The 23,359-nt window shown below is 53.0% G+C and overlaps 10 protein-coding genes across 10 annotated transcripts; 4 read left to right on the forward strand and 6 right to left on the reverse strand.

Annotated features, from left to right (window-relative positions):
* Nucleotides 1–1,497: 1,497 nt before the first annotated feature.
* On the reverse strand, nucleotides 1,498–2,480 carry N0V89_003150 (uncharacterized protein; the record flags this gene model as incomplete). The annotated part of the gene is made up of 2 exons (XM_056211952.1): nucleotides 1,498–1,939; nucleotides 2,071–2,480. The coding sequence occupies 2 exons, from the start codon at nucleotides 2,478–2,480 to the stop codon at nucleotides 1,498–1,500; spliced, it is 852 nt and encodes a 283-aa protein (XP_056075425.1).
* A 632-nt stretch (nucleotides 2,481–3,112) lies between these two features.
* Nucleotides 3,113–4,033, reverse strand: N0V89_003151 (uncharacterized protein; the record flags this gene model as incomplete). Its single annotated transcript, XM_056211953.1, has 1 exon — nucleotides 3,113–4,033. The coding sequence occupies one exon, from the start codon at nucleotides 4,031–4,033 to the stop codon at nucleotides 3,113–3,115; it is 921 nt and encodes a 306-aa protein (XP_056075426.1).
* A 587-nt stretch (nucleotides 4,034–4,620) lies between these two features.
* Nucleotides 4,621–6,515, reverse strand: N0V89_003152 (uncharacterized protein; the record flags this gene model as incomplete). The annotated part of the gene is made up of 3 exons (XM_056211954.1): nucleotides 4,621–5,895; nucleotides 5,943–6,409; nucleotides 6,467–6,515. 3 exons carry the CDS (start codon nucleotides 6,513–6,515, stop codon nucleotides 4,621–4,623), a joined length of 1,791 nt encoding a protein of 596 aa, XP_056075427.1.
* A 474-nt stretch (nucleotides 6,516–6,989) lies between these two features.
* Nucleotides 6,990–8,271, reverse strand: MMT2 (mitochondrial metal transporter; the record flags this gene model as incomplete). The annotated part of the gene is made up of 3 exons (XM_056211955.1): nucleotides 6,990–7,609; nucleotides 7,660–8,025; nucleotides 8,076–8,271. 3 exons carry the CDS (start codon nucleotides 8,269–8,271, stop codon nucleotides 6,990–6,992), a joined length of 1,182 nt encoding a protein of 393 aa, XP_056075428.1.
* An 888-nt stretch (nucleotides 8,272–9,159) lies between these two features.
* Nucleotides 9,160–10,285, reverse strand: N0V89_003154 (uncharacterized protein; the record flags this gene model as incomplete). The annotated part of the gene is made up of 5 exons (XM_056211956.1): nucleotides 9,160–9,272; nucleotides 9,321–9,940; nucleotides 9,989–10,058; nucleotides 10,113–10,167; nucleotides 10,220–10,285. The coding sequence occupies 5 exons, from the start codon at nucleotides 10,283–10,285 to the stop codon at nucleotides 9,160–9,162; spliced, it is 924 nt and encodes a 307-aa protein (XP_056075429.1).
* Nucleotides 10,286–10,634: 349 nt separating this feature from the next.
* Nucleotides 10,635–11,162, forward strand: N0V89_003155 (uncharacterized protein; the record flags this gene model as incomplete). The annotated part of the gene is made up of 2 exons (XM_056211957.1): nucleotides 10,635–10,802; nucleotides 10,854–11,162. The coding sequence occupies 2 exons, from the start codon at nucleotides 10,635–10,637 to the stop codon at nucleotides 11,160–11,162; spliced, it is 477 nt and encodes a 158-aa protein (XP_056075430.1).
* Nucleotides 11,163–12,278: 1,116 nt separating this feature from the next.
* On the forward strand, nucleotides 12,279–13,569 carry N0V89_003156 (uncharacterized protein; the record flags this gene model as incomplete). The annotated part of the gene is made up of 3 exons (XM_056211958.1): nucleotides 12,279–12,328; nucleotides 12,467–12,717; nucleotides 12,773–13,569. 3 exons carry the CDS (start codon nucleotides 12,279–12,281, stop codon nucleotides 13,567–13,569), a joined length of 1,098 nt encoding a protein of 365 aa, XP_056075431.1.
* A 1,174-nt stretch (nucleotides 13,570–14,743) lies between these two features.
* N0V89_003157 (uncharacterized protein) lies at nucleotides 14,744–15,593 on the forward strand (the record flags this gene model as incomplete). The annotated part of the gene is made up of 2 exons (XM_056211959.1): nucleotides 14,744–15,027; nucleotides 15,089–15,593. 2 exons carry the CDS (start codon nucleotides 14,744–14,746, stop codon nucleotides 15,591–15,593), a joined length of 789 nt encoding a protein of 262 aa, XP_056075432.1.
* A 1,511-nt stretch (nucleotides 15,594–17,104) lies between these two features.
* On the forward strand, nucleotides 17,105–18,352 carry N0V89_003158 (uncharacterized protein; the record flags this gene model as incomplete). Its single annotated transcript, XM_056211960.1, has 1 exon — nucleotides 17,105–18,352. The coding sequence occupies one exon, from the start codon at nucleotides 17,105–17,107 to the stop codon at nucleotides 18,350–18,352; it is 1,248 nt and encodes a 415-aa protein (XP_056075433.1).
* Nucleotides 18,353–21,149: 2,797 nt separating this feature from the next.
* N0V89_003159 (uncharacterized protein) lies at nucleotides 21,150–22,416 on the reverse strand (the record flags this gene model as incomplete). The annotated part of the gene is made up of 2 exons (XM_056211961.1): nucleotides 21,150–22,154; nucleotides 22,204–22,416. 2 exons carry the CDS (start codon nucleotides 22,414–22,416, stop codon nucleotides 21,150–21,152), a joined length of 1,218 nt encoding a protein of 405 aa, XP_056075434.1.
* Nucleotides 22,417–23,359: the final 943 nt, after the last annotated feature.

The raw sequence follows: 23,359 nt of genomic DNA on the forward strand, positions 1-23,359 counted from the left end.
CGTCGCGCCATTTCTGTCTTGGTTTCTCAATATCTCAATTGTACGCTCCAACTCCGCGATGTGTGTCTTGGTCTTCTCCCTCAATGACCTCTGTGCCTCACGATCGATTGCTCTCTTCCTCTCCCGCCGTTCTTGTTCACCCAGACACGATGCCCGACGTTTGCGCTTGACAACGGGCGCAATGGCCTGTAACGGACTCGTGGCCGAGGCGTCACTGTTAGACCGTCGGTTCACCATGGCTCTTTCCAATCACGGGCAAGGTCCGTATGAAGCATGTACAAACAAGTCGATAGTGCTGAATCGCTATCACGAAGAGTCTCGAACAGTATCGAACAATGTCGCAAACATCGACTCGCTATCTAATCCGACACCGCGGAGCCCGTCCGACATTAATATCTATCCTAACTTCGTCTGTGTGTCGTTTGACCACCTGCCGAGGAACCTTCCCTTGCAATTCCCTCACACGCTGCGGGTCCGGTATCAAACGTTCCATTTCCCGAATGCGGGGAAATGGAGAGATAACCCCACCTTGATCGCCAGCGTGCATGCCAACCTCGCACTAAAACGCACGTGTGAGCAATACTAGAGGCTCGCACACGAGGCCAAGTCATGGTACCGAGGCGCGCCGGTCATGACAGGATGACGAAGGCTATTCAGGTCCCTTTTATGGTGCCGGATGGGGGTCACCGGTGAATATCGGCCACGGCGGTGTGGATGTCAGAGGATGGATGAGAATGGTTCAAGTTCCACAGGGTCCTCAACATGCCCACGTCTAGTCAAGGGCCGCTGCGGGAGCGTAGAAGTAGCCCCAGGAACGGGACTGAGTGGTTCGGAACTCTGAGCCTGGTATTGGAATTGTGCAACTGGCACGGAGACTTGTGCCACGGGGACAAGGTTTCATTAGAATTGCCCATCAGTCCGGTTGTCTGCGCGACTTGCATATAGCCTACTTCAAGTGTACGGGTTTACCTCGCATAGCTCTAGGCACAGCAAGGACTTGAGCTATCGCCGGTATGTGCACACGTGCTACGGTAACTACTATGTATGTAACCCTGGAAGGACCGACATGTCGGATTGCAGCACAAGGTCCTTACAGAGCTGCATACATGCAACAAGGGACCGAGACGATAGCTTCAGAAGATAGCGAGACGGTTGTTCAACATGCGTCATCATTGTATTGGGGTTTTTCACACAAGCAACGACCACTTTGATTGGTACGATTGTCAGGAATCCTTCGTTGTTGCATTCATCGAGTGTTGCAAGAGACAGCCTCGCATAACAAGGAGCGCAACCAGGTAAAGCTCGAACCAATCAGAACGTTGTTCTGCCTGGGCATATCCCTGAAGCTTTCGATAGAGGCGTACACCACAGCTTGATGCTCTCGCGAGTCTAATCTCTCGATGTATGCGGAAACGCCTAAGTCTCACAAATGATTGATGTCAACAATCATAATGAGACCTATTTACGCACGTGTCACCAACATTGTCAACATACTGCCTACAGCTTACTCGCTTTCCATTCAGGCTTCCGCTTCTCCGCAAAGGCCTTCAACCCTTCCAACGCATTCTCGCCCGTATTCAATTCCCGCTCGTATCTCTCAATAACCAATTGTGTCGCACGCTCCACACTTCCATTTTCCCAAGCCTCCTTCAACGCCGCCCTCGTCACAATCGCCGCGTCGGGACTGATGGCTGCGATCTCATTTGCTAGTTTGAGCGCTTCGTCTACGACTGTGTCGGCAGAGGGCGAGATACGGTTGACGAGGTTGAGCTCCTTCGCTCGTTGCGCAGTTATAGGGCGGCCGGTCATGGCCATCTCGGAAGCGAGTGGAAGTCCGATATTGCGGACGAGACGGGGTGGGCCGCCGGCGCCTGCGAAGATACCGCGGAGGGCTTCAGGGAGACCGAAGGTAGCGGAGGGCGAGGCGACGACCATGTCACTGTATGGTAGTGTTAGCATGTCCTTGATCTTGCAATATATTGGTCCATCCAGTCCCACGTCTGCCACCTGACTGTGCCAAACAAGTACGTAGTCGCACGGTCGTATGAATAACAGAACGGCTGTACTCACCAACCCAGTACAATCTCAAATCCACCTCCAAGCGCAAACCCATTCACCGCCGCAATTATCGGCTTCTTGCCTGCCCTCCTGCTAATCCCGCCAAAGCCGCTCAACGGATGCCTTTGCTTCGCAACATCCCTCTCAATCGTACCTTGCCTGATCTTTCCTAATTCAATCAAATCTTGCCCCGCGCAGAATGCCTTCTTGCCTGCACCCGTAATAATAGCTACGCGTAGGTTCGGCTCGCGGTCGTACCAATCAAACACTTGACCCATTTCGGTATGTCCGGCATAGGGTATACTGTTCATTTGGCGCTCGCGGTTTATCGTAACGAGAAGGACATGGGGGGCGGGATAGGTGAGGAGGACGTGCGATGTGGGAGGGGGCTGCGTTGCGGGTTTGAGCATCGTGGAGGCCATGGTTGATATGTGGGATGTATCTGTTGCAAAGGCTATGAATTGTGACTGATTCGATTTGTAGAGGTTTAGAATCTTTGGACCAGCCTGGCCGTGTATTGTTGAGTACTACATGGCGGCGTGGTGAGATGAGGATATGTAAACGCGGAGCTCCAGCTGTGGGGATTGGACCGAGGTCCATGTCTACCCCAGACGACTGCTCCGAACGGACGTGCCATCAAGTGGATAGGGAGCGGTCACACTCGTGACGACTCTCCACTACATGCTGCCTCGAAGTCTCCGTTACGAACGTTAGCGCATTGCAATGATGAACAAAGGCTTGCCTCGAAAACTACCCGTGAGAAGGTGAACGGTCGCGTGAGTTTCAGAGGTTGATTGTGTTTCATCGCGCAGAGGGAACGGCAATGACAATCATAGGTGCCTATGGTACATAGAGAGACGTACCTACTCTTTAGACCAGGGATTGTGTTCCAAGATTCTAGGATCTATTATGGCAGCCGCTGAGTTGACCAAAAAATATGGCTTCTACTAAAACTTTCCAGAGGCGTCATTCATTTGTGTGTTATTTGCCATGGTTTATCCGATTTCTGAGGCTATACAGGAGACACCACGAGGAGGCGCAAGGATCCGACTCTCTATTTCAAAAAGCCAATACTAGCCAATTGCTCCTTCCCACTCGTACTGCAACTTACCGCCTGCAATCCATCCAGCTCTTTCAACCCCTGCTCGAGCGCCATCTTCTGCATGCCCCAGCTGTCACTCCCCAGCGGCAATCTTAGCGGCATCTCCCCGCCCTCCTCAACATACTCGTACAACACCTGCGCCACCCTCTCCGGCTCAGCCCAGTTCCTCGTCGCCTCAAGGCTCTCTTTATACTTCAGCAACTGATTCGTCGGAGTGTTGGGATCTCTGTAAACGTCCAGCCTGGACGAGGTGTCGAACCCCGACGTACTCGTCTCCGCATACCTCGTCTTCACGCCGCCAGGCTCGACACACAGGACTTGTATCCCCCACTCCTCAGGCATCTCCTTCGCCAGACCCTCTGTGAACCCCTCTAGCGCGAATTTGCTTGCGTGGTAGAACGTGTTTCCTGCGAAGGCGAGGCGCCCGCCCATGCTAGTAATTTGCATAATGAGTCCGCCTCTGACTCCCGTCTTTGCATTGGATTCGCGGAGAATGGGGAGGGATAATTGTGTGACGCGGACGGCGCCCCAGAAGTTGGCTTCCATGACGCCCCGAGCGGCAGACATGTCCATAGTTTCCGTATCGCCCATGATGCCGTAGCCGGCGTTATTGACAACGACGTCAATGCGGGAAAACTGGGTGAGTGTAGCTGATAAGGCGGTTTGGATGGAGGCGTCGGATGTTACGTCGAGGGCGAGCTTGAGAATTCTTGGGCCATCGGGAAGGGAGGAGAGTGATGAGGGGTTGCGGGCTGTGGCGACGACGCGGGAGGTGGTGTTTTTGACAAGGTGCGAGCATAGGGCGTACCCAATTCCGGACGAGCAGCCTGTTACGAACCAGACGGCGTCTGTGGGAAGGGTGTAAGGCGCCATTGGGGATGTGGTGAAGGTTGAGTTGGAGAGATATTGGCTTTTGTAGATGCTCGTCAATGAAGGTTTCTTGAGACGGTTCGCATTGATGATGCTTTCCTGAGTTATATATTTCCATGATCATCCCTTAGTACGACTCCATTCTCTCAGACATATCCTTTTCTCACAAGAAGAGTGCCTTCATCCTAATTCCGAGCAGACGTCTATGGCCCCACTACCGTACTAAACTGGAACGGCGGAGGCCCAAATCAGCAATACCTAGATTGGGGAACTATCGCAAAATGCTGCCGTCGTAATGACATCTATATCTTGTATGGATGTACTCTGTGCAGAGCTCTAAGGCTGAATAAGCGGTAGGGGCGGGCCTATCGGAGTTGAGGCTGATAGTTAGGTACGTAGGTGATAGATTTTCGTCCGCGAATGAGTTGAGAGTGATGAGCGGACGAACGACGCACGCTCGAGCGGCGTTAACACAACAATACTGATGGAACACCGCTTCTTAACCCTGTTAAGCTCCACTGACACCTCTTCTATAATTTGAGTACCCGTGACTTCAAAATCTAATTATTACTGCTTTTCGTCATTCCACTTCAGGTGACCTTTTGACCAGCATTCTGGTTAGTAAGTTTATCCTGCCCCTTCTCCTCAATAGCCTTCTTTTCCACCTGATCGAAACCCTTCAGGGCCTCGCCGTACCTTTCCCACACACCCTTCCTGTACCCTTCACACACCTTCTTCACAAAATCCTTCTCGTTCCAACTCTTCTCCAAGAAATCCTCGAATTTCTCGTCCTTCTGTCTTTGCACACCCCACGCTGCCTTGTACGCCGCGCCCAGCGCACAAGCATTCCCACCAATATCGAGCTTGAATACGCCCTCTGAACCGCCAAGCACCTGTCCTGCAAGATCCGCAATGGCGGAATTGGCTGCTCCGCCACCGACCATGTAGATTCTGCGTGGCTGAGGAGGAAGATCGCCTTGTGGACTGACGAGGGACTCAGAGCGGAGGCGCAAGCTGAGGAACTGTGATTCTAGGATTGCTCTTGCATCCGCTGTGGGGATCGGCCACGTCTCGTCTTCAGTCTTGCCTTGAGCTCCTTGAGGTGGCACAGGGGAGACGGTGTCGTCCTTGTACAGGAAGCGCCATGTTCCCTCCTTGACATTGGGCACAATCTCTGGACGTGGGAAGTATAGTCCAAGGCGCATGGGATCGGCTTTCGGATCCTGTTGTCCGAGGACCGGGGTGTTGAGTGCAGTCTCGTTGAAGAGATCCCAGGACTTGGCGGTCCCGTTTGAGTGTTGGTTGATAGCGTCGCGGATGTGTTCACGTGCCAGACCACCGTTCTTGTAGCACAACATGAACATGTACAGACCGGCTGTTGTGGGGTGGTTCAGGAAGTGGTACGCAGGATCAGGTTTGTACTGCGGTGTGGACATGAGAAAGGTGGTTGAGGTGCCGAGGGAAACAATGGCGTCCGAGGAGCGGAGTGGTAATGCGAGGATGGTCGATGGGTTGTCGCCTGTGAAAGGGATGATCTGGGCGGTCTCTGGGAAGCCATGGCGTTTGACGAAGTAGGGCGAGATAGATCCAAAGCTGCCACCGCCATCTTCTGGCACATCGCCCAGCTTCGACCTCAGATTGTCGACGCCTTCTTGGCCGGCGGCGAGTGCGAGACATTCTTCGTTCCAGCGCCCGTTCTTGATGTCCCATAGATTTGCACCGCAGACGTCGCTTATGTCGATGGGAGCCACCTTGCCTAGGAAGACGGACGCGAGGAAGGACGATACGAGCGATATGCGAGCCGTCGCCTTGTACGCTTCGGGGTACTTCTGATGGAAGCGAAGAATCTGCGGTCCGCTGAAGCGCTGTACACAGTCAGTGGCGCTTCTTCCATGTCATCAGCTGCACGTACATGATGAGCCTTGCTACCTGTAGCCTCAGCCAATTTTTCTGGCGTCCCCAGCTTCTTATCGAACTCCTCGCACTGCTTCTGTGTACTAGCATCCTGCCAATTGGGGCTGAACGGATGGCTAAAAGCCCCTCTCCTCTCGCCCTTCGCACCCCCTTCCAGCTGTTCTAGCAGCGTCTTCCCTGGGTCCAGACTCCCTAGTATGCTCTCGGCATCCTTACTCCAGAACACTGTGCCATGTTGCATGCCCGCACCCGAGATGCCCTGTACCTTTGAGAAGTCCGCGCCCTGCTCCTTTAATCGCTGCAGCACGAGGTCGATGGCGTCGAGGAACAGTGCGACCGGCGCGAAAACCTCGCCCTCGCCCGGGTTGGTGAGTACACCCTTCTCGATGCCATACTTTGCGAAGTCGGCGTCGAAGTCAACCTTCGCTTCGTGGATGAGCTTCAGGTCAGACTTCACGATAATGCCTGGGACGGTACGTCAGTCGAAGCTATGGTGGGGTAGCTCTGGCGGGGCAGACGGACCTTTCAGTTGCTGCGTACTCAGGTCGAAACCCAGAAAGTGGTCAGCCATGATCGCGCGATATCAATGTCAGAGTGCGGAGGAAAGTGAAATGAATTGGAGGTAGATAACACATCGAACATGGGCCAAACACATCTTCAAGGGACCAGCTCTCCCGTCGCGCGTTCTCTCCGAGCCTATGCGACTAAGCTGCTAGCCCTACCGCGCCCCACGGTGACGCTCGAAGACGATCATTTTCACCGGTCGTCCCTGCAGATGCATCGATACGCCATTGGGTGCGGATAAATACCGGATTGACATCGTGAAAACATGTTCATAATTTTCCGTAGACGACGGTAGCAAATGGGCCGCATCACGCGCAAAAATCACAGGAAGCTTGCGGAGTATCAACTGAGGTAGCTGATGTATTTCAACTGGTTTACCTAACCGCCCTGGCCAAGTAAACGGGGGAATCGTTTGTATCCATAAAATGCAAAACGCCGTTATCCAACATCTGCTGCTCTTGTACACACCCATGATACATGCTCACTTGCTCTTCTTTGTGTCTCCGTTCTTTTTGTGTTCGTGTTCATGATCCGATTCGGACTCAGGAGACATGTTTGCGCTCTCGCCAGGCTTGATGAACTCATCCAAGAAGTCGGGTTGATCTGTTGTGTTGGAGACAAATCGTACCCTGACCTTCTTCACTCCGCGCACCTTGGCTCCTACACGTTCTCGAATCAGGTTCTCGATGCCTCGTGTCTGCTCGACGCTGCATGTGCCGGGTACGCCGAGCTCCACATCCATGAGGTAGTTCTGACCAGACTTGACACCTTGAACATGGCGTACGTTGACGTCGCTTGATGATCCAGTGTTGACATCAACAAGCGCTTTGGCGGCTGCTTTTCGCACTTTTTCGGTCATCTCCTCGTCGACGCCAACGTCTGCAAGCTCAAAAAGCGCGTCCTTGGTGTTGCCTACACCAGCTTGGATGACCATGAACGAGATGACCAGTCCGCCAACCGGGTCCAGCCAGGAGGCGTTGTTAAGCATGTTGGATCCAAAGATCATAAGGAGAGCGACGAAGGCAGTGAGGGAGTCCACCCGGTGGTGGTATGCGTTCGATGCGAGCACGGAAGATTTGCGCTCGTTGGCGATCTTGAGTGCTGCAAATTGGATTAGCTATGCTCGGATTCATGCGGTGCGATAATCTTACTTGCGCGGTATAGCCATTCCTTGATCAATATCGACCCTCCCGCTAGCCATGCTGCGTTGATGTTCGGTCCGAGAGAGTCAGCGCCGTGGATGTGCTCATGGCTGTGCGGGAGCAGACCCCACTCGGCCGCAAACTGAGCAGCATCGGGGAAGAACTGCTGGGCAAGAGCGACCAGGGCAGCCCATCCCATCATCATGCCTCCTCCGAGCAGAATGCCACTGACGCCAAGGGAACCCAAGCTCTCGATCTTTCCGTATCCGCTCGGAAAGCGTTCCGAAGGGGGCTTCAGCGACCACGAAACCGTCGCCAGCGTCATGATGTCACTGACGAGGTCGGTGAGACTGTGTATGGCGTCGGCAATGAGTGCTACCAATTGTTAGTAGTTGCAGTGCGCATCTGACCACTGCGGTACTTGCCCTGGCTGTGAAAGACGTAGCCACCGACGCCCTTGCCGACGGCCATGCCCAGGTTGACGTACAGGCCGATGCGCGTAATGCGCACGCCCGCATCGTTCTTGTTCTTGGAGACAAGATACGTGTTGTCATGATGGTGGTGGTGGTGGTGGTGCGAATGCCCGCCGTGGCTGCGCGTCTGAGTCTGGGTCGAGCTCATGGTGGTGGTGGGAGAAATGTGCTGCTTGCGATGGGCGGTCGAGGACCAATTGAGGACTGTCTTATTATTATAAGGAGTGCGTCGTGCAGTCTGTGTGCGGAGGACACGCAATTGCCGGGCTATGAGAGGGCCCCGGCGCAGGGTATGTGTAGGAGCGGCGCCAGCTGACGACGGGTGTTGGAAGGTGAAAGGTGGCCCCGACATGCACACGCGACGCAACTGGCTAATAACAGGCAAGCCATTTCTGCGGTGGTGCAGAAACATGGGCGGTACGGCGAGGCGAGCGTTGGGCGACGCGAATCCTTGAGCTGCAGAGTGCCTGGTCTTGCAGTTGACTCGACTTTTTGAGCCTCTTCGGCAGCTGCCGGCGCCGTAGCTAGCTACAGATCAAGCATCATCGTGCCCGTTTCCACGCGGCCATGGCTTGGCCAATTGCGAGATACCTAGTCAGGCACCGCACGCCGAAATGCACTCTTGCTTATTTGTTCGCTACATGCAGCTTGATTGCATCGTCTGCCCGTTGGCTCGACCTTCCTGTTCGCATCGAACTGGTGTTCTATTCGTCGTGTGTCAACCGTTTTCTCCGTCAATCGCACGTTTCACCACTGGCCAAGATTCATGGAAACGCGCGTACAGCGAAGAAACAAACGAATTAGTGCGCGTCTAACGTCACCCTTGACAGGTCTTCACAATGCTGCAGAGTCTGGTAGGCGATGGTCTCCGACGAGGCTGTGCCTGCAGACACGCAGATGTGCGAATAGCACTGCGCCCCATAGTTGCTGTTCCAGGTAGGCACTTTGCGATGCATATCTTTCTACGAATGTTCGACTATTCATCTCTCTTGGCGATGATTTGCTATTTCAGGTGGTATCTAACATCAGCACAAACTCACAGCTTGGGTCTGGTATCTTCCACCTGCACTGGATCCTCTGAGCGTGACAGTATCCAGTTGGCAACATCGTCTACAAACACGTCCTTGTCAGAACCCGGCTCGTCGTGCACTAGAACCAGTCAGCTGTCTACCGAGTTCGATATGTTCAGCAACTTACATCTATGGAAGTACCCCGGATACGTCTTGAACTCTTTGTCTTTGACTGGAAGACGCTCTGCGAGAGTTTTGGTTGCGTGGTAGTTCGTGATACCATCCTTGTCACCGTGGCCTATCCACACCCTCGTGACGCCGCCCTCGCCCGCATCGTCCTCAATCTTGACTTTGCCAGCCGCTAGTTCGGCGGTGCGGTCCAGCATCCCGGCAAGACCCTGGAGAGTGCCGGTGTCGTGGCACAGGTCATCCTCTGTGAATTGCTTTTGCACTGCTTCATTGCGCGAGATGAGCTTCACATCGAGCGGATTCGTTAGTTGACGATGCGGCAGCACTTTCCCAGCTAGGCGGCCGAGGAACACAGTGATTGAGGACGGCTTCGACTTTGGATCAAAGTCGATGAAGGGCGACTCCAAAAGGTAGCCACGGATGTGCTTGCGAATCTCAACCGGTCCGGTCGACATGTACAAGAGCACTTCACCGCCGCCCATAGAGTGTCCCATGAGAAATAGAGGAATCGGGCACGGGATGACCGTCCTGAGAAAGGACGTAATGTCGTCTAGCACTCGGGACGTTGGCCCGGTGTGGCCTCTCTCAGAAGGTTTTGCAACTGATCGGCCCCATCCTCTGCGCACTGTAAGCTGACATCTGCATCATGAAACTACAAAAGCTTGCCTCTGATCGAAAGCGTAGACTTCGATGCCTTTCGAGGCCAACGTGGGAAAGAACTCGTTGTAGGTATTACCTAGCACGTTTCAGCGGTACCTTCTCGGTCATGTTGAGTGCGTCTGCAACCTACAATGGTCGCTAAAACCATGTATGAATACAAGTCGAGCTTTGGCAGGACCGTTAGTCTAGAGAATGTATTAGCACGCCACTAGGATTAAGCTTATATCTTCCCCATACCTTCCACGTCTTTGTGTACAGCTTCTTGCCGTCTTCTACCGTGTGCCAGCCTTCTTCAGCAGACATTTTGAATTAATACCAAAGCAAGAGTTCAATGAGTATCAAGATTAGGGCATACGAGCAGGTATCCAAGATGACTTCAATGGGAGTGTCAGCACTCTCTGACCTGCAACCTGAAGTGAAAGCTCACGGAATGAGCCGAGGACCGGGTCCAAAGAAGGTTAGAACAACGGCCAAGAAGAGCGCGTCATCAGGGAAGCGGAAGCACCCACCCTCAAACCCCACCCACGCCGCAATCTCTTCACTAACATCCCTGCCGCGCTTGCCAGCTGTGATGCTCGCACGGTCATTTCGAACAATCTCACGCCATTGTAATCCTCTCCCTTCCACACTGCGAGCGCCATCACTGAGCAGCATGGTCCAGACGCGCTCCAAAGCCAAAGCAAGCCTCAGCCATGAAGAGAGAACAGCAACTGAACCTCGCGACGAGGGCCTCTACCCGGTCACCATTGAGACCGTTACGCCCGTCAATGACCGAATAAAAACGTTCAAGTTTGCTCTCCAGGAGCAAGACACAATCAACGTATCGTCCGCGAACCCCCCTGCTGTTCTCGACGGTCACTGATGGGCTAAGTTCCAACCAGGCCAATGGCTCGACGTCCACGTTCCCGGCATTGAGCAGGCGGGAGGCTTTACGTTGACATCTACTCCCAGCCAGGCTCAACCTAGACCGGACCCAGAGCACAAACCTTTCCTCGAGCTCGCTGTGAAGAAGAGCCCGGACAATCCGCCTGCGGCGTGGTTGTGGCAGTCGCCCGAAGAGATAATAGGGAAGGAGGTCAGGGTCAGAGTCGGGGGCAGTTTCGTCTGGCCACCGCCCAATATAGACTACGCGACCATCAAACGCGCCGTGTTCATCGCAGGCGGTGTGGGAATAAAGTAAGGATCTGTCGGAGCATATTGTGCTCAATCTTCGCAGTTGCACTGACTTTGAGGGCAGTCCACTTGTGTCGATGCTATCGCACATCAACGAGCAGGAAACGGAACCAGAGGTTCGCATATTGTACTCCTCTAAAGTCCCCTCAAGCGACACACAACCAGAAGAAGTTCTCTTCCTTACCAGACTACTTGATTTGTTCCGCAAACCGCGAACACACTCGACCAAGAATTGTATAGAGCTGTTCCTCACAGGGACTTGGGATGGCGCACCTTTGAATCGCCGGAACGACGAGCCTATTCATCCGTTGATGTCGCTCACGCTACCGCAAATACAGTCGGACACAGAAGTGCCCGTCACGGCTTGGACGCATCGTATTGATGATACTGCGTTGGCGAGTGCCGTAGGTAAACCGGAAGAAGCAGAAGGCACCGTATTTTATGTCTGCGGACCGGCCGAGATGACCGATACGATTGTGGACTATCTGCAAAAACAACAACATGTAAATCCAGAGCGCGTTCTCTGTGAGAAGTGGTGGTGATGCACCCACACGGCACAAATGGGAAAGCTGTACATGCAAATCCATGGCCACACACAAGTGGTCTTAATTTATAGGTAAAACATATTCTGGGGTAACTTGAACCCTAATCTAGCACCAAGTAGCAAGCCTAATACCTTATTCAAAACCTGTTTGCACTACCGGGAACTAGAACGGAACTTACGGCGCCCTGCTGCTACCACGTATTCCTTCCAATCGTAGTCTATGAGAAACCCTTCGAGTACTTTCTTGGCTAAATACCTACGATTTAACAAGGATCTTGGCTGCCATATCACCATCCGCTACCTGTTCAATCCAGAAAAAAATATGATGCTGTCGCTCTCCTCGCATTCATGCTGCCCGAGAATTTCAGTACGTCTTTCACTTGACAACGTGGATGCACCAAGGTATATATTGTCAAGTATCGTCGTGCAGTCTATTGTTGTTTCAAGGCTTGTTGTTTCTTCTTGCAGTAGCGATCGCGCCTTCCATTTATATCCTCCCAACAGCTTTCTCTTGCAAGACTTCCACGGTGTCCACGCCTTTGCTTCTAGGTTCCCATTCTTCTACCAAAAATCATCACTATGGCAGACTCAGAGGTTGCGCCAATCCTTATTCCCGCGCCCAACGGCCCGTATGCAAACCCCTTGGTATCAAATGGATGCATCTTGCTGCAAGCTGGAAGATCTATCTGTTTCCCGCTTACTGAAGGCATCGCAAGGTATCAGTCCACCCACCCTTGCCTCATACTGACTTGATACCCGCGCCTTAGGTATGCTGTCGGCTATGGCACAGCAAAGGTCCCAGGCTACCAACGACCGATCATGATCTCGCTATTTTATCCAATCGAGCGCACAGCTGCTACACCACCAACCGCAGTTCCGTACATGCCCCCCTTGACATCTAGCATTCTGGACCTCGGATTGTCTCGCGAAGGGCTACCAGAAGTGTTTAACAGGATGCGCCTTCAGTCGTCGGAGTACGCAGGAGCAATAAGTGATGATCTTAGAGAGTTCCCACTAGGTATGCAGTTACTGCAAAGGCAGGTCTGTTAAGTACAATTACTTACAAGAGGCAGTGCTCCTCTCACCAGGTCTGACACTCAGTCGACATCAGTATAATGCTATGGCGCAAAGTGTTGCTTCCGAAGGCTACGCCGTAGTTACGATGGATCACGCAAAGGAAGCCATGGTCGTCGAATGGCCCGATGGAACGCACACGAGAGGCAACATCTCGCTCAACGTTGCGACGGACAACGTCGTTAAGCACGCACGGTTGTTGGAGACTCGTGTCAGAGATGCCCGCTTCGTTCTGACACAGCTCGCATTTCTTGGGGTGGTCAAGCAGCTAATTCCCCATTTTCCCCATGCCAGAAGTCCGTTCGATAGACAACGTGCAGCCATCATCGGGCATTCCTTCGGAGGTGCAACGGCCGTCTGCACAATGATGCAAGACAGGCGGTTCATGGGTGCGATGAATATGGACGGATCACAGTACGGGATCTCGCGACCCGTTGAGCGACTCGTGGTCCTTTTCGGTCGTGGAGAACCTGACCCGCGCAACCGCCGCAACAATTCTACTTGGGCACGTCTGCTTCGGTATGCCAGGCGCCTCAGAGAAATCAGCTTGGCGGAGAGTGCGCACCACACATTCAGCGACTTGCCACTGATATTCAAGCTTGGCGGAATTGCGAACGAAGAGATGGCAAGAGAATTGGCGGGGACATTAGATGGCGAGCGGTCATTGAAAATTGTGACAGCTTACATCAAAGACTTCGCGGACAAGGTTTTGAAGGGTGAGAACGGGCAATTGTACACAGGGTCGAGCATTCTTTACCCCGAGATCGAGCTCATTAAGGGGCGTCGTCGGGCTTAGGTATGATGTCTAGCTTGGCACTGTACTGTAGTTCGTGAGATGCAAGCGCTATTGGTAGCATCTTCGGTGCATCACAACTTTTAAGCGCCCAGACTACTCGCACGATGGACATGTCTGCCGACCCTCATCCCATTCTCATCTTGCCGTGGTATAATTTGCTCCACTCTAGGCGCGGACGCGGGTGCGGCACGGCACGGGTAGCATCCTACTCCACTCCCTTTACAACAACTGAACCAACACTCTGTACGACGACCCCATAAATCTCACCATGGCCGCACCCAATGGCCATCGCAACACATATTGCCCTTCCTCTTCCGGACAAATGACCTTGGGTGCCATCTGCACGCGAGTACTGCGGTCAGCAGGGATGCTGCAGGAGGGATAAGCCCTCTGCGGGCCATGATTGGCTTGTTGACGCCACGCCGCGCTGTGATGGGCAGAATCGAACACCCACTCAGCGGCTGCAGGCGCGCTGTTGCTGGCTCGCCCCCGGCCTGTAGGCGCGACTGTGGAGTTCGGCTGAGCGCTGCTTAAAGGTGCCGTGGCCCTGTGAGCCTTGTGCTGCTGTGCGATTCCACTCTGGACAGTGTGACGAGAGCCTGTGCGACGCCCATTGACGACAACCGCGACGAGCTGCTGAACGAGCTTGATTGCATCCTACAGCGAGCGAACGGCGCTGCACGATATAGCCCCCATATTGATTGGCCCCAGTGCGGCGCATCCGCAGCTCCAACATCGCTCGCCCCGCGAGACCTTCGAGTTTCCAGCTCGACCTGCTTCGGATCCTTCCTCACCACCACACTCCTCGCAATGGGTCACTTTTTCCTCCCGCGCAGATGGCGCATGCCAAAGCTCGTCCTTGGACTCATCATATTCGAGTTCCCCTTCACAGTAGCGAATCTGGCCCTGTTCGGCATCGCCGCGCCTAACACGTACCGCACAATTCTATGGCGGGTAGGCGGGGAAATGGGATTCAACAGCGATCCGAACAAGGTCGCTTATGCGGCGTATAACTATCAAGAGATGAAGACACCAATAGTCTGGAGTAGCCTGTGAGTATCACATCTTATATCCTTACATGTCGGACGTACCGGATTCTCGGAGAGCAACACCCAAAAGTCTGCATCAACGATTCACCAGGCGCTAATCGAGCAACAGGAACACCAACTACAACATGTACATTGGCGTAGTATGCATGTTCTTCTACCTCATCAAGTTCACCCTCTGGCTCCTGCACGTCTTCTACCCCATCATCTCACTCATACTCCATGTCGTACTCGCCGGGCTCTGGGCTGGTTCGCTATACGTCCAAACTGCGCCCGACACCGTCGATCCCGCGCACCAGAACAAGGGTGCCCCATGGTACATCACCAAGAGCTGCAATATTGTGTCCGACAAAACCGAGCGCGGTTACTGCATGCAGGCCAAATCCGCCTTCGGCGTCTCGATCATCATGCTGTAAGTTCCTGCTTCCTCTCCTTCCAACTCCAGCACAACCGCGAGCTGACCTTCTATCCAGAGCAACCTACGTCATCTTCATCGCCCTCTCCATCTGGTCCCTCTTCCCCACCCCCGAAGCCCGCCTCGCCCACGAAACAAAGGTCGCCGAAAAGAAAGCCGAAAAAGAACTCTACGCCTCCTCGCCCTACGACCAGGAAATGACCGCCGAAGAGCAGTGGCAGCACATGTGGGAGTTGCAACAACTCCCTCGCACGCCGGGCACCGCTACGGGTAACGCGCCGTGGTCTAAAACGCCTGCTACGCCTAGGACGAGGGCGTTCAATGAGCTGGGCGGGACGCAGGAGTTCTATGCTCAACAGCCGATGACGCCGCAGTATCCTGTGGGACAGCAGCCAATGACGCCGCAGTATCCCGTGGGCCAGCAGACACAGACGTATTATCCGCCGCCGACCCAGGGACAGCATACCCTAGAGAGTGTAAGGCATTCTGGGGTCGCGCCGCAGGGACAGCAGGAGTTTGATGAGTATTTGTATGATCCGAAGGGCAAGGGGGCGGCGATGTAGAAAGCCGATTTCTGTTGGTTGGTTGTTTGCTGGCGGCGTATTAGCGTTTGTTTTCGAGATACCACTCATTTGGGAGGGAAGGCTGGGTATAGCACAGATTTACTGTCTCCTACGTACCGTAATGTCAGCGTGATTGATGACACTTGGCTGTGCCTTCCTGTCGTGTGTGAAGCATGCCAGATCTCTTTCCTGCGACTTCGCCGCTGTATCGCTTCACTGTTATGTAGCACGGGATTAGAGGGAAGGGTTTTCTAGTATGGTACAGTGTCACTTCGCATACGACTTCAGCTATCATTTATTGTTTGTCCATACCGACAAGCTCGGGTGGAATCGGGATCCTATCATGTTCAACCAGCGTCATTGCTTCCCTTTCCCAAACCATCTTCTTCGTAGTCAACACAAAGATGCCGACATAGTAATGGAGTATTCCCGAAGCAACACCAAGACCAAAACCAGTGCCCAAAGCAAGTCTATTCGAAGGTCCATTTGCAGCCACGGTGGGTGGCATAGATTCGACGATGTGCTGGACAGTAGCGACGAGGACGTCTGCGAGTTTCATGGTCCTATGTCTGAGTTCGTGGTTGTGGTTGGAAAGGTCACGACCATAATGATAGCACTCGATCACAGCTCTTCATACTCACTCAGGACACCATATAGCTGTCGTCCAGGCTAGTTACCATCCGGAAGACAAGGCCGTGTGACCATGAGGGGCAGTCGGCACTCATTACAACAATAAAAGCTGATGTTGGTTGGCAGCTGCTTAGTTTACCGCAGTCTTACGATAGAAATTAATGGTCGTTCATCATGCAAAAAGAGCGCATGCACGCTGTAGTGGGAACACAGTAATACTGATGCTTGCACAACATGGACAGCCGCCAGGTTTTAGAGAGATTATTACTGTACGTACAATGCGAACGATCTGTAGGGATGAACAAACAATGCTGGAAGATCGGGATGGGACACTACGACGTTCTAGGCAAGAAGCTAATTTACGCTTCCAGCACAAGCGCTACCTCCACAGCATCCTCTTCTTGGCAGCTCTATGCTTCTTACAACTTACACTTCCCTGTGAACCTAACTTGATGAAATGAGATGACACGCTTGTTCGTTCGAGACCATACGTTAGTGACGACCAGTCGTTGCAGCCGTGCAGTGTGACGTCGCCATGATGCCAGCTTCAACGCTATTACGACTACCATAGGTACTAAAACGGAGCTACCTGCCAAGAAACCGGGGAAGCAACACAGAGGGATATAAGAGCAGGAACATAAGCGAACAGGACTCCTCAACTATCTGACAATCAAAGACTGCCGTTTCAAATTTCAGTACTCCCCACATAAACACCAGTTCAAGTCAGATTACGCTATGGTCCACCAAGATAGAGTTGACGATGTGCCTCACGAGCACCGCGTGCATCGGTAAAGACAGCTCTAATTTTTCATCTATACGATGGCTGACTTCTCAGGCCAGGCCAATGGCTCCCAACGGACCACCGCATTCACAAAGACTGGATGAATAGTATCATTGAGAAGGTTGATGCAAACCCCAAAGAGTATCACCCGGTCATCAAAGAGTTCAAGGACATGATCGAAAACAACACTCGCATTCACCTCCTCGTCTGCTCTATGTTCGAGCAAATTCCTTCGAAAAAGCCGTACTCTCAGGACCCTGAAGGCCACAAGCAAGTCCGCGACTACGAGCATATGCTCATGCTCTTTAATCACATCCTAACTACAGCCCCCGAATGGAACGACCGTTCGTACGGCATCGGCATGGTTGGTACGCCATTGAACGCCATCCTAGATTGGCCAATGGGCACACCTTCCGGCTTCGCATTCTTCCTGGACCCTGAGGTGAACAAGATGATGAAAAAGGTGCTGAATGCCTGGGCAGAATTTCTCTCCAGTCCGCCATCGGCTTACGTCCTCGGCAACGACTCCATCGGCTGGTTCAGCGATCACGGAACGACTGATCTGGCCGCGACGGCCAATGTAGGCAAGACATCCTACAAGTTCGAAGAGTTGTTCAAATGCGACCCCAGTGCTAAGCACCATGGCTTCAAGTCCTGGGACGAGTTCTTCACGCGGCACTTCCACGAGGACAAGCGGCCCGTCGCCTCTCTGGATGATGATACCGTGATTGCTAACGCATGCGAGTCCAAGCCCTACAACGTAGCCCGGAGTGTCGCCCCGCGCGATCGCTTCTGGATCAAGGGCCAGCCGTACAGTCTGCTTGACATGCTAGACCACGACCCTCTGCACGAGCACTTCATCGGCGGCACAATATATCAGGCCTTCCTTTCCGCGTTGAGCTACCACCGCTGGCACGCTCCCGTGTCTGGTACTGTCAAGAAAGCATATGTCAAGGACGGGACATACTTCTCTGAGCCGCTGTTCGAAGGGCTGGGTGATCCGTCTGCTAAATCCAACGACATCAACAAAGGCGGCGAGACGAACGGGCAGGGCTACTTGACTGCGACTGCGACACGGGCAATTATCTACTTTGAAGCTGATAACAAAGATATCGGCTTGGTGGCCTTTTTAGGCATTGGCATGACGGAGGTGAGCACGTGCGACATTACGGTAAAGCAGGGTCAGCATGTTAAAAAGGGAGACGAGATTGGAATGTTCCATTACGGTGGCAGTACGCATTGCATTATATTCAAGAAGGGTCTTGAACTAGAGGAATTCCCCGAGATTGGTGGTGAGGAGAACGTGCCTGTGAGGTCGAAGCTGGCAGTTGTAAAGAAGAGCGGCTGAGCTGCTAAAGTTTTTTTTCTTGCTATTATAAAATTCTTGATAAGACATTTCAATAATCGATCCCGTATATCAATACTTCTTGAACCGAAAGGAGAATCCATAATTGAATGCGTACTCAACTCTTCTGGTTTAAGCCCACAGTTCGATGCCTTACGTCTTAGGCTCTCCGAGGACAATATCTACGGTTGAGGTGAGAAACCCGTGTTGTATCTTGCGTCTTTACTACTCAGGACAGTCCAGCTTTCGAGCTACACAGATAAACGTAGTCGTCAAAGTGTGAGCGCCTTGGGTGGAGATAAGTAGTTGTTGTGGCCCAGTCCTTTACTCAAGTCGCAAAGCCACAGCTGTGAGCGAGGGGCATTAGGTATGGTACCTACCTAGTACGTGATCGAAAATTGAGTGATGCAGATGATCTGTACGATGCATGATGAGAGAGACTTAGACATAGTCAAACATTTAGAGGGTGAACGAGCAGTGAACAAATCTTCCTTGCCCTGTGTGACGGTATGGATAAGATAACGCGTTACTACAAATCACCGCATCATCTGTTCAGGGAACACATGCCGCGCATGCACAATCATTATCGAAAATGACGATGTTCAAAATCCGCGAGCTGTGGTGTAAATACCTTATATATATTAGACTCGGGACATACCATATACACGCGACCAATACCCTAATCTTATAGAGAACTTTGACCACTAGTCTTCATCCAGACCCTAGCTGTGTTCAAATACCAGGTTCCCCAGCCCAACCGTCATTCCAGCGCATTAAATACGCGATCACCCCTATCCTCTAGGCTCAAGCCGATGTGTCATTCACAACTTGATCTATCCATCGCAGGAGCCTTGTTCCAAGAAACCAGGATGCCCCCTTCCCAACGCCATGTAATGTTGTTCATCATCTCGCCCAGGCAATAATTCTGGTAAGGGAGACAATCACTCCACATACCATACCTGGCGGCCTTCCCACCCGGGGCAATATCGATTTGTGCCTCATCTTGTCACGTTGATTCCACGGAACAAGGACCGACGCACTCCTGTCGCGTGCTGACAACTCACGATCCACGCCGAAGTCGAGTTCACATGACGCCTTCACAATATCCCGCTCCGTTGGAAGCCACGCACTTGGCCCATGACGGATCTTCGCACCGCTCATCCCCTCCTCGAGCTAGACATGTTTCTTTGATCTGTGAATGTTCGTGCCGGACAACGGCCCATCCGCCCACCGCGCAGCCTACTACGAAAAGCGTGAAGAGAAGCAGTATAGCGATGATGTGCGCTCTGTTCTTCTTCCATCTTCTGCGGAGCACTTCGTAGGCTCGCCGTCGCCCGTCCTGTGTGTCGTGTGATGTGTACCCCCGCCGCCACGCGATCGAATCTAGAACGTCGAAAGATTCGATCGAGGCGGGAGACGTAGGTGTGTCCGACACAATTGATTCGGCGTAGCGGGGTTGCAGTATGTTATTCGATAGAGCGGCCTCGTCCGAGTAGGGCGAGAACGGGAGCGGCGTGTAGCTCGCGGCCTTTAGCTTCGACGGCGTTAACGAGAGGGATATCTACATGCTCGTTCAGCGGTCCGCTTCCTCCATGTGTGTCTGAGTGATTGGGCGGCGACGACTCACAGGTGCCATGCTCGCTTGGTAGGAGGGTGTGAAGTGGGTGTACACGCGGGAGCCATTGCTTCACTATGCTTTTATGAGCGCTCACAGCGTGCGCGGCGGTGAGACGTCGCACGTCAGTACATACGCATCTGCGGCGCTCGCGGTAGGTTATGCCTACTCGCCGCTGGCGGTCCGCAAGACGCAAGCCTATGAAACACCACGCATATCAGCAGCCGGCGTCACTCTGAAACCACACGCCATCATGCACCGCGCGCGAACACGAACGTCGAGATGATTAGTATAGACTACCTGGAAGCAAACAATGCGAAGGCGACACAGAGATAGCGCTAGTGCAAGTGCAGCTGCATGAGGGATGTTTTTGATTGGGGGGTATTCTATAACTAATGCTCAATGTGCTTTTTGCTTCAGCCATTCCGCGGCGCTCGCCGCCCAAAACAAACTTGAAGGAGCCAGAGCCGTGCTATCTACGCAGGCCCAGTCCCTGAACCCGGCTCGCTATTGCCCGGGATGCCATAACCACCATGCGCATCCGTGTTTCCGTCGACGCCGAAGCAAAGAGGTAAAAAGGATGAAAAGTGAAAGTGTTTTAGTGTGTGCGTGTGTGAATGTGTTGGAGCGTATAGAAGGGGGTATCTCTTCTCGGCGAAGTAAGAAATGTGATAGGGTAATCGAGCTTTATTGTGCTTGTGGGTTGCTGCCTGAGGAATCGATGGAAAACTCCATACCACCATCCCCGTATTCAATTTCAGCCTGTCCATCCGTCCGACCACGCACCGCCTGGCACGCGCACCCAGCGACCCAAATTACGTGTCCACTATACACATGGTATGCGCATGGGGCCGTGCCGGTGATGCACCAAATTGTGCTGACCTGTTTTCTGCTTCCACCAAAGTAGAATTACGACCGTTATTTTTTTTTGTGGATGGTCGCAGGAACATAGGAAATCGCTAATAAACAATGAAGATTGAGTATCTCAGGGGCTGCAGGGGACAGAAACGAAAACGCAAACGCTTGCAATGCCGAGGAAATGAACCATGCTATGACGCTCATTCATACAAACGAGTTTTGATACAGCTGAAACGGGTGAACCAGGTCGGCCTGATGATTATAGGCCTGGTCAAGAGAGGAGACTTATTGATCTTGGATCGCTACAGCAGATTTCGCCGTAGGCCGTCAGTACTGCGGCTGAGGTTGTATGTAGGTGTTGTGATAGTACTGTGCTTGATGCATGTTTGCTGGATGCTCGGGTGTCGGAGTTGTTGGGTAGGTGGTGGGCGCCATTGGGAGTGACTTGGCCACGAACTGCTCGTTCTCCGGAGTAATTGGTGGTGTGAGGCAACCATGTTGCAGAACAGCAGCAGAGTAATGGTTCTTTTGAGGTGTCTGGGGTCCATAAGCATCCGACATGGACTTGGGCTCTTCCAATCCAACAGACGCAGGGGGTGTCGGCGGGGCTGCAGCTCGTCGAGCAATCTGCGCCTGGCGCTGAAGGAATTCGTCTACAGTAGTTGAGACATTCGAGAGGTGCATGGATGAATACTTGCGAGAAAGGACTTGCGAAGGCTGGTACAGGTGGTTGGACAAGCTCATAACGGTCTGGGGATCGTACGTGGCTGCCCACTCAGACACCTTGTGGTCATTGCGAGAGAGGATACACCTAGCAAGGGCGAGCGAGGATCTCGCGAGGATCGATGGCCTCGTGGACACAAACTCTTTATGGAACAGAGCGATCTCAGCAATGTACAAGGACATGTGCTCAACCTCCGGGTCAAAAGGTCCTTCGGCAAGAGCAACCTGGAGAAAGGCGTCAACCGTGGGGTGCCCAATGATCCAGTTTAGGGTCTGTAGCACATGCCACTCCATCTGGGTGAACATTTCATCGTCGTATAGCGAGCAGCACATCGACTTGAGCTCCCGTACCGTAGGCACACGGTCTTTCTTGTCACCGTACTTAGCAGCGATCAGCAAGGCAGCACAGCCAACTAATTGATAGTGACGCTTGTATACGACGCGGCGAGAGCAATAGCGGTCGAGGAGGTTTACGGCGAGAAAGAGGGTCTCGGGAAGCAGCTGGAAGGCAGCGTGAGCCTCAACGAGGAAGTCAAGAAGGTACGGACGCATGAACCATTGGATCTCGGTCTGAATGTCAATTGAGTTGACGTCAGGTAGAGTTTGTGACTACGTCTGGTCAGCAAGGGCGCAGTCCAGGGTAGTACGGAACACAAACCTCCATGTACTCCATGTGGTCCATGATGTCTTCTTGGTATTCTTCCGCAGTCATTCTTGACAGCTCCTCTGCGAGGGCTCGCTGCTGCATGCGTGCGATAGCCCGGGCACGTTCCCTCTCTTCTGCGCGAGCGGCGTATACGCCGTCATCTTGTGTCTCAACAAAGTATGAGTTGCATTGTCCATAGCGGGACAAGGGTTGTCGGAAAGCCATTACAGCGTTTGGGATTCGAAAGAGTGGACGTCAGGTCTCCTGGATAGACTATATACTGGATTGAATCTCGCTCGTGATGAGGGAGTAGTAGCTCGAAGAGCTGTATTAGAGAGCGGCAGCCGGGTAGGCAAAGGGTCGAAAAGACTGTAATTAGTTGGATAATTTTGATAATCCCCAGGTATTGAGAGGCGGGGAATTGATATAATGTAACCTAGAGTGACATGCTGTTAGGCGGATAGTATGCAAGGTAGAACGCGAGATCTCATACCTGAAGAATTAGACGATTACGCGAACAAGTGAAGGACAGGGACTGAGAAATCCGAAGGGACGAATACAAGACAGGTTCAAAGAATCGAGCCCCTTGTTAACTGCATTCAGGAGCAGGGTTGGAATGGGTGGCGGCTGCTATCCGCAGAGAGGGAGAACACGGATATGGGGCAGAGCACGAGTTAACGAGTCCGCCGGTTGGTTGTAGAGGTGAGTGGATCGCCAAGAGAGTGGGGAATGCGCGGATTCCAGATCTGGCAACCACAAACCTAATGAATCGGTTAGCCGGGGCGGGGTGGAGTGGTAGTTGAGGCTCTACGTACTGCTGGGAGCGGCCCTGAGGGGTAGGGTCGGTTGATGGCGGGTGGCAGCTAGTTGTGACTACGGTAGGGTACAGGACTGCGCAGTCGTTCAGTCAGTATGTGTGCAAAGAACTTTCGGCGACGAGAGGGAATCCAATTGCGGCGAAAGGTAGGGTCGTATCCAATAAGGTCGGGTGGTTGTGGGAGATTGTTGGAATGGAAGTGTCTCCTGATATGGAAAAAATGTAAAACAGCGCCCTGGGATCGAAACTCGTGGTGACGGCCGGCAGCAAGCCCGAGAAATTTCTTTTTTCACCATACACTGTATTGCGTTTGCAGCGACGTGGATTCAAGGAGGGTGTCCGTGCTCCCGA

The sequence above is a fragment of the Didymosphaeria variabile genome (assembly GCF_027946475.1).
Source record: "Didymosphaeria variabile strain IMI 356815 chromosome Unknown scaffold_2, whole genome shotgun sequence".
Taxonomy (NCBI): Eukaryota; Fungi; Ascomycota; class Dothideomycetes; order Pleosporales; family Didymosphaeriaceae; genus Didymosphaeria; species Didymosphaeria variabile.